Here is a 10,178-nt window from a genome sequence, read left to right as displayed (position 1 = left end):
AATTTCCATTTCAATGTTTTTTTTTGTCCTAAATACAGATTCCGATAACAAAAATGGCTATTTTGATTGCAGGTGGAAGGTGAGATCAACCTGAATCCAACCATGGCAGCCTTAGCTATTTTAACTTGTCGACCAAACTCTCACCCATTCCAAGAACGTCATATATCATTAACGGAACCAATCAAAGTCGGGCGTTCTGTCGCTCGAGCACGTCCTGCTGTAAACAATGGAATATTCGATTGTAAAGTTTTGTCTAGAAATCATGCCCTTTTATGGTATGAAAACGGACAGGTAAATGGAACTCTTTTTTAATTCTCTTTTGAAACTGCCAATAAACTTAGTGGATCTCAAGTCTATTTTGATTAATAGGTTCAATAGCTTCTGTATAAATTTGTTGATAGGATTAAGAAAGTAAGAAAACAAACTTGTGGCTTGGAAAAACTAAACTACAACTTTGAATCCTGTATTGCTTGGAGCAATGCCAAATTTACAATGTCTGAGCACATTAACTATATTGTTAGGTAGTTTAAGGATTTATAAGAGATACTCTCTTATAGAAGCATTGACTCTCTTATAGAAGCACTGGCCTAGGTCTCAAGAAGTGTTTTAATTTCAAACAGACCCTAATTTTGCACAAGGATAATTTTTTATAATCAATGGTGCTTTACTGTTTTTTTTTTCAGTTTTATCTACAAGACACTAAAAGTAGTAATGGAACATTTGTAAATAATCAGAGATTATGTAAGGGAGGGGAGGAAAGCACAGCCCGAGATATATTCTCTGGGGATCTCATTCAGTTCGGGGTAGATGTCATGGAAAATAATCGCAGGGGAGACAAAAGTAAGTACCGGTATAGCTTTCTTTGTTATGCACATATAAATAAAAAAAGAGGGGATGAAAATAGACATTGCAAACATGAAATTGAAAAGTGTTGAAAATTAGAGTGATGTTTATCAGATATAAGGCTAAGGCTTCTTGCTGTACCTAACTTTATTGTCATATACTTTGCTGTGTAAAGTAGGAATTAAATATTGTTTAAACCAAAACTAAAAAGCACTAAGCTTATGCATTGAAAATGAATGTTGTTCAAAGTATAGTGAAATACAGTAACCAAAAAAAAAACCTCAAAGACCTATGACTGTCTGGGTGTTAAGACCAATTAACAATTGTTCAATAAAATCAGATCAGGATTAAATGATTTAATGAGATTAAGGTTACAAGATGTGATCCTGTGGGTTGAGGGCAAACACCTAATTTGTTTAGCCATTGTGACTCCAAATCTATCAAAGGATTTGAGGGAAAACACCTAACTTGTTTAGCAATTGTATTAAAAAGGTTTAGGGCAAATACCCAAATAGTTGAGTCATTATAACACTTGGTGTAGAAAGTGTTGAGCCTTTGTTCTCTTAAGGTGATGAAAATTAGTAAACCATTTGAAAATAAAAAAGCCAAGGCTTCAAGCGTATTAATAGGGTATTTTCTCATTGATAAGTATTGTTACTCTGTAAACTATATCTAAGATAATGTCTAAGATGGGTGTTGGGAAATCTTATTAGTTATTTTTATTGTATGATTAATTAACCAATCATGAATATAAGGCTGCTAAGTAATCTACATCCCTGATATAAAATATTTCTGTTTTTTATTTCAGTAACTCATGGTTGTATAATATCCACTATCACACTCTATCATCCAGACGGGAGAGAAGCCAAACCGACGTAAGTTATTTTAATTTGATTTCTTATCTTATTACTCATTTAGTTCAATAGGTACGGTACTATATTTTGTCTGGATTTTTGAATTTTTCTATTTATTGTTTATATTACCTTGATAAAATATAATCCATTCACTTTTCGTTTTAAAAACTCTAGAATCTAATTAAATTAGGCTAATACATAAGCTTACACTTAAAATGATCTCATATTAAAATACTATAGCTCTCTCAGTTTTTGAAGAATTTTCATATGGAATGTAAGTAAATGACGAAAAAATGAAAATCAAGTAAACAAGTTTATTATACCAATAACCACTAGCGGTAGTGGGCGTATTAGGACCAGAACCAGTATCTTTAATTACCATAGTTTACTGCCAATTAATAGAAATATTAGTCATATCACCTTATCTCAAGACCTGTGCCAAATTTAGAAAGAACACACCATAATCTTGAATACAGATGTAAGATGTAAAATTATACTTAAAAATTTACTAATTGCTTTTTTATTGAAATAATTAGACTAAAAATAAATCTATAATTTTGACATGATATAACTGATACTAGTTATTAGACCAAAAATATCACAAAATAGCACAAAAATATCACAAAAAAATCACTAAATAGTTATTAGACTAAAAATATCACAAAATAGTTCTTAAACCAAAAAAACCCCGATAATAACAAGGTTTTTCACTCTAAGATTAGTGCTCAATGCACAGAACATTATAGATATTTAAAACAGAACCTGAAACATGTTATTCTAGAGGTTCACACAAAGTGAGTTTCATGCTGTACAATCTTCAGTGTTTTGTGCTTTGCAATCATCAGACGCGATAGCATAGCATGAAATTTTGAGTAAATAGCAAATTTCAGGTTCTGTTTTGATATTTTGAAGACCAAAATGGAATATCTAGGACTACTGTATTAGTACTGGTAGTCTTTTTGTCAATAAATCAAATTTTACTTAGTCATTTGGATGGGACAATAAACTGAGGCCTCGTGTCCTATATGCTGTGCACGTTAAAGATCCCTCGACAATTGGAAATGGAAAAAAAGCAGGCTAATGCCAATGTCCTGGCAAAATTTCCCTTATTGCAACCTGCATGGTGTTGCCTGTCATCATTAGCCCAGATGGTGCAGAAAAGTAGGACTTAAAACTCCATTCATTTCATTTTTTCAAATTTTACTGCATTTTGTCACCTGAAAAGAAATATCAGCTATATATAAATAAGTAAAATAATGATTATTAGTCATGACTGGGTCACTGTGTTTCTATATTCCATACTATTATTATTTAATAGTCACTTTATTATATCATTATAGTATTATTCAAATTAGGTCGCTGTGGTTTTTGTCGTCTGCTAGGTTTTCTTTTGCTGTCAAACAAGTTTCAATTCTGTTAGAATGGCACCGCAAGAAAAGGGGAAGGGGGTAATGTTTTGTTTTGAGAGTAATATGGTGTCTGCAAGGACGTCAGTTTGTATTGTTTTAAATGAGTTGTTATGTAAATTTCTGGTTGGGATCATCAAGTGAAGAAGGGGGTGGGGACAGTGAAAGCTACTAGGATATCTAATGTTTCTAATGAGTTGCAAAGCAGTCTGTTGAAGGGGGGTCGAGATCAGGGATAATAACAATCAACTTTGCCCTGCAATCTTAACCCTTTGAACTCTGAATGTAAATGAAATATAACATCATATACCCTGAACTCCAAGTAATAAAAGTAAAAGTGTATGACGTTAACTCTGTATGACGTTAACGCTGTATGACGTCACTTAGTAACAACTGGTATACCAGCTGCTCGGGTATATATTGCGTTAGTGTGCGGTAAGCTGGTCGCTTGGGTTGAAAGGGTTAAAGATCCCAATTATTTCATTATCAAAATTAGAATGAGCTCATTTCTGTCAGGAAAATTTCCTTCATTGCATACTGCATTAGAATTCATGAGCTCAGCTAGTGCATAAATTAGAATGTAAAACTCCACTTTAATTCTGATAGTCTGGCAAAAACAGTCAGACAACAACCTCTGTTGATATTAACATTACCTAAACTTTTTGTACTGTTGAAAGGCTATGTAAATTATCGGTGCCCTTTACATGTAATAGTTAAATTGGTCTGATTTTGGTGGTAGATTGTGATATGAATATTTATTATATACTATATATAATATACAATTGTTGGTAGAATGGAATGTAATATAGAATTATTAGAATATTATTGGAATTTGTGGTTGTGGAAATTTTGTCATGCGTTTGCTTCATTGCATATTGCTGCTTGCTTCAAATATGTGAAAAATTGATCTGATTTGCTGGTAGATTGTGATATGAATATTCATTATTTTTAATTTACATACATTATTGAGAGAATGGAATATCATTAGAATTATAAGAATATTATTTGTGATTGTATAAATTGTGTCATGGCTTTGCAACGTTGGATCTTTTGCTGAATTTGAAATGTTTGACTCATCGAAGTATTTTTAAAGGAATTATGTGATTTTTGTACATTTTTAGTACTTCTGAAGACTATTTACCTATATTCATGACTAAAATCAACCCCACAAAATGGCATCTCTCTCTTTAAAATATGTCGAACTTGTTGATATTTATTTTGTTTCACATGGTTGGATAGTGAATTTTGAATTTTATAGTGGATGAAATTCTTATTAGATGTTAAACTTCAACTGAGAATATTATATTTTGTAGTGTTGATTTATCAATATTTATTCTGTTTCAAACTAAGTTAAAATGTGTTGGAATAGGTGTATCATTTCCCATCATTTCTGATTCAAATTGGATGTTCATTCGTTGGATTTAATGATTTTGTTTTATTCTCACTGTTGGATATGTGATTTTAAATGCATCAAATTTTGATTTTGAAAACAGTCTAAAGACCCTTCCATTATTGTGGAATCTTTCTATTATTTTAAGGGGTCATAAAGAGGTATTTAGGGCATGTATCCGTCTATTTGCATCATTCAAAAGTTTCCATCAGATATCTGTGGTTCTGTAATTATTAAGTGCTGTATATATGATATCACTATTGCTAAAGCTGGTAAAGAGCCTTGTAATAGCTATGTCATAAAATGCTTAGTTTTTCATAGAACTGTAAGACTCAAAGACATCTGATTGTAAATTGGAATGATGCAAATTGATGCTATGGGTGTCCTCAATACAAATAAAATCTCTTTATTTTCCCTTTAATGATAATTTGGGTGTATAACATTGTGCCATCAAGATGGCTACACACTGGAAAAGTTTTAAAACAATAATAATTCTGAATGAAAGTAGTGAACTATGTGATTATGTGGATTAAGAGATAATATAACAGAATGGGGTGTCTATTTACCAAAGTCTGCCATGAGTGGCCAGATGAAAGGTAATAGTTTGAAATAAAAATCTGAATAAACAACACAGCGGAAAAATTACATATTTTTACTATTTCTACCATGTTATTTCTTTGATTAGGAGCATGATTTAAAAAAAACAATACACAGACAAACGTAGAGGGTTTCAAAACTTTCTTCGTACGAATTTCATTGATATTGATGAGATTGTAAAGAGAAAGTGACCATTTTGCAAGGGTAGTTCATTCCCATAATGCACCATTCGAAAACTTGTCCGAAATCTAACTAGTCCTCCCTCAAAACCTGTCAAATTGAGCTCCTAACCTGAGGAGATAAAAATGTAAGAACATTGGTGTATGCTATTATATTTTTGATAGTCTTAAATTATAAATAATTGGCATTAGAAATATTTTTTTAGTCATAAAAATACATACGAGCAAGACAATTCCGTTAATCAAAATCTCGTCCAAAGTATGGCAAAATCGTGAGTAAAAGTTGTATAGCAGTGGACTCCTCCAAAGAGAAGTACCATCAGATGTTTTTGAAAACTATTTTAACAGAGTTTATATTATATTATTATAGTTTACTATATAGTATATTCAGGAAGTGAGATTTAGAACCGGTTTACTTATCTTGTTCTACTATCAGTAATAATATATTTATATTATAGTTTAAAAAACAGGTGTAAGTTTACCCTGTTTTAATCGTTTATATTACTAACTCCAGTCAGTTAGTCTTTAGTGAGTGATACAGACCAGACCAGGCAAAGCTGGCAGTATCTTATGTTGAAATTCCTTGAGGGAAGTGTGTTTTTATTCAACTTTTCAAAATTTATATGTTATAAATGCAAAGTCATTCTATAGTCAGATGTTGGGTTTAGAAAATTCTTATGCTGTTGGCTGAAGTTTTGGATGTACAATCTTCAGCAGGATTACTGGTTTTGCTAAAGGCTACATTCTGATCTTTGGACTAGCGACATACTCATCTTGTGTTGTTGACAGTGTTTCAGATATACAACCCTCCTCAGGGCGGCTAGTTTAGATATAATATTAGTTAAAAGTAAAAGACTAATTCGATGTACTTATAGTAGAGTGCAGAGATAATGTGGTGTATATAGAATATGATAAGAGATATTCTCTTACAGAAGCACTGGCCTAGGTCATGTGTCAAATACAAAAAATTTCTGAATGTTTCTTAACTGATAATAATATAAGAATGAGATAAGGTGTAAGTTGTGTAATTTTTGGGTGTATTGTATTTAAACAATGACTGTATGTACATAATAGTAGTGGGCTGTATCAACTGTTTTAACTGAAAAGTTGAATTTTTGGAGCATATTTATATAAAGTCACTGTTTGTCAAGGTAGAGAATGTCAATTTTAAAGTGTTTGGATTTATAATTTTTGGAGTTAGTTTTTTTGTGAAATTTTTTGACTTTCATTACATTTTAGCCCTCTTTCTCAAAAATCTTTTGATCAAATTTGGTGCAAATTGAAAATATTTTTCTGTTGTTGAGTTTGACATTTTGGACAAATTATACTTTATATATTTCTTTATCAAATCTATCATTGCATAAGTTAAATAAATATGTGAATAATTATGCGAAATAGAACAGTTGTATAAAGTTATGATTGATAGGGGTGCATAAAGCCTAGGGCAGGTTTTACTAGTTTAGGTGATCAAATATATATTTAGATATGTTTATTACTTGTCTTACAAGTAGACGATATTATTTGTGTCCCAGTTAATTTTATTAATTGTTTAGTAGTCATGTTTCGTTAGTGAGGTAATTGTAAAGGGCAAAAGTGGACAAAAATTGTTTATTTTTGTTGAAAATTTGGTGTAGTGACCAAAATCGCAACAAGGGAACAGAAAAGGATTTCCAATTGCAAACCCATAACCAAATTAGTTTAGATCTGGAATTGTCGATTTGACAAACGAATAACAATATTAACAATCTCTCGTAAATGTTTTGACCTTGACAAAATCAAAACTGAATATTCGATATCTGGGCGCTTTGACAGGCCAAAACTCTCTGAAAGGGAAGCAGAGTAAATTCCATATAAATCCTTAATGCTTACTATCAAACAAAGGTTGTACTATTGAAAATAATTATGTTTTGTATAATTTCAGTCCATTTCTGAACACACCTAATCTACCAGGTATCACAATACAATCACAAGATCTTTATCAACTAGCTCAATATCTACAGGTAAATATTCTCTTCTTCCCTCTCCTGTTCAGTGAGTCCTATTCTTGGAAATCATGTTGAGTTTGAACTAGACAAAAAGTGAATCATGTTCAGATCTTAATCAGACCTATACTGAGTGTATTCACTTCTTCTATTGTCTACTGTATCTATGATTCTGAACAGTTTACAGCAAGCAACCCAGCGCTCAACCAACACTGTCTCTTGTAATAATATTCTAGTGCACATAAAACCACAACAGTGTCCCTGTTACACCTACTTGGCTAGAAAATCTTTATTTCGCTCCTTTAAGTGAACGGTGATGTCAATTATGATATATTATTTTGTGTGTTGCAGGAAGCGTTACACAGAGAGAAGATGTTGGAACAGAAATTACTCACGTTGCAACAGTTAGTCCATAATACACAGGAGGCCTCCGAGAGTGGCTGGCAGGTACGGAATGACATGTTATTAATCCAGATGAAATGTGACTATCTGTTGTTTTGGACTATATTCTGAATGTAGCAGTATTGGTGTTAAAACCAGCTGAGAAAGATAACCTCTTAGAATTAGTAGTGTCTGCATTGATACCATTATTAAGATATTACACAGCTGTGAACCTTTCTCTTATTATATTCTTTTATTCCTATGATGATCTATATGTTTCTCATCTATCTACAGGCATTAATAGATGAAGATAAATTGTTATCGAGATTAGAAGTTTTAGAAAATCAACTACATATTTATTCTAAGGTAAGATTTGTAGTATCAATCCAAACTCAAGAGGGTCTATCAGAATAATCAACCTCCTGTGTGTGTCTATTTCAAAAATTTGAATCGAAAAGCATTGAAATGACTATTTTATAGATGTTCTTGTATTTTGTTCATTGGTGAATGTTGAAGTTCATATTTTTCTTATATTTTTCTAGAACCACAGTGAAGACACAGTAAGACAAGAATGTGTTACTCTCCAAGAAGAAAAACTACAATATGAAACAACAGCTAAGGTAAGTTCTGTTTATAATTCCAGAAAGAGAGAAAGATAAAACATCCAAATTTACAAGGTTTACATACTTGTCTACTATGATACCAATTCTGGGATAATCTATATCCATTAACAGCTAATTCGAGGTCAACAAGAATAATGAAGAATGAAAACATTTTTTTTTAGGAATCTTTAAGAAGAGTTTTACAGGAGAAACTAGATGCTGTGACTAAGCTCTCAGATTTGGAGGTAAATAAGATATATAGATTCAATACCAATCATTGATTTTGAGTCGGTTTTCATCCCAAAATACCATATTTGGTAAAGTTTTAATGCTCTGTTTTGTTATTGTAGCGTTCACATTATTTTATTGTAGCGTTCACATATATAGTAGCGTTCGTATTCTTTTTTTCTAGCGTTCATTAAGTAATTCTGAAGAAGAGTGTGGTCATGTGAAAGAAATGTGTGAGCATGCCCAGAATGAACTCCATCAGCTGGCTGAGAAATACCAGGAACAATTGGCGGCAGAGAAAGAACTCAAAGATAAACTTCAGGTATATTTCTTTGCTAATTCTCGTGGGAACTTGGAACTAACCGAGACCATGATTGTATCCATAAGGGTACTGAAATTGGCCTCTTAATAAACCAAGGCCCCCTGTGCTACAGGCTGTGCATGTTACGGATCCCTTGACAGTTGGAAATTTAAAAAGAGTGGGCTATTGCAGCTGTCCTGACAAAATTTCCATAATTGCATACTGCTTTGCTTTAAATTTGGTTCAGAACAGAAGAATACTCCGTTTCATTTCATTAGCTCCATAAGAAAAAGAGAGCTATTAGAATTTGGAAATCAAAGAAATTGTTACTATTTATAGGAAGCTGAACAGAAATTAACAGAAGAAACAGATAAAGCTGAACAAGAGAAACATGAATTAACAGAAAAACTGGAACAAATGTTACAGCAGGAACAGTCTTTATCAACCAAGGTAAAGCCTGGCTCTTTGACAAGTTTGTAATTTGACTCAAATGACAAAAAGTGAGGTCTTTGTCTTCAGGCTACTGTGAGTTTGCCATCTGTTCGTATCAGTAATAGCATTCACAGTTTACCGTCGAAATTTGAGCTTTCTAATCCATGTGTGTCCAGAATTATCCATGTTTATATATATCACTGTACAATTTCAGATGGAGTCCCTACAAGCTGATAATGATTTCTCTAAGGAACAGTTGGCGGCCATGAAAGGTAAAAAATACAATTTTGAAATAATTTCTAAAGCATAATTTTCACCATGACATTTTCTGTCTGTAAAATATTACAATTTCGGTAAAGTAAAATATGTTTACAATGAAATTTACAAATAGGTGAAATATGTTAGCTATGAAATTTACAAATAGATGAAATATGTTAGCTATGAAATTTACAAATAGATGAAATATGTTAGCTATGAAATTTACAAATAGGTGAAATATGTTAGCTATGAAATTTACAAATAGGTGAAATATGTTAGCTATGAAATTTACAAATAGATGAAATATGTTAGCTATGAAATTTACAAATAGGTGAAATATGTTAGCTATGAAATTTACAAATAGGTGAAATATGTTAGCTATGAAATTTACAAATAGGTGAAATATGTTAGCTATGAAATTTTTCAAAATAGATATTTTTCTAATGATTCTGAAATATGTTTACTATGAAGGTTACTGAAGTGAAATATGTTTTGTTTGTAGCTAAATTAGAGTCTATTAAAGAATTAAATGATGATGATAAAATCAGTCTCAATGATACAGAAGGTATGCGTGGTTTTTTTATCCAATATCTGTGATAACTGTAATTCTTAATCATCAACAGATGTCTTTGTCATTTGAGCTGCCATATTGGAAATGTCTGGCAAAATGAGTCAAATCAACAATCCTCATTATAATGACCTTATATAGATAATGCACATTTTGA

General features: G+C 31.7%; 1 protein-coding gene across 1 annotated transcript; it reads left to right on the top strand.

The window, feature by feature from the left end:
* Positions 1-102: 102 nt before the first annotated feature.
* On the top strand, positions 103-9,243 carry LOTGIDRAFT_132475 (hypothetical protein; the record flags this gene model as incomplete). Its single annotated transcript, XM_009066698.1, has 10 exons — positions 103-291; positions 684-840; positions 1,652-1,718; positions 7,191-7,269; positions 7,603-7,698; positions 7,927-7,998; positions 8,175-8,252; positions 8,417-8,479; positions 8,647-8,784; positions 9,103-9,243. 10 exons carry the CDS (start codon positions 103-105, stop codon positions 9,241-9,243), a joined length of 1,080 nt encoding a protein of 359 aa, XP_009064946.1.
* Positions 9,244-10,178: the final 935 nt, after the last annotated feature.

This window comes from Lottia gigantea, assembly GCF_000327385.1.
Source record: "Lottia gigantea unplaced genomic scaffold LOTGIsca_79, whole genome shotgun sequence".
In the NCBI taxonomy this organism is placed as follows: domain Eukaryota; kingdom Metazoa; phylum Mollusca; class Gastropoda; family Lottiidae; genus Lottia; species Lottia gigantea.
The sequence above is the reverse complement of the archived record's forward strand: the minus strand, read 5'-3'. Positions and strand labels throughout refer to the sequence as shown.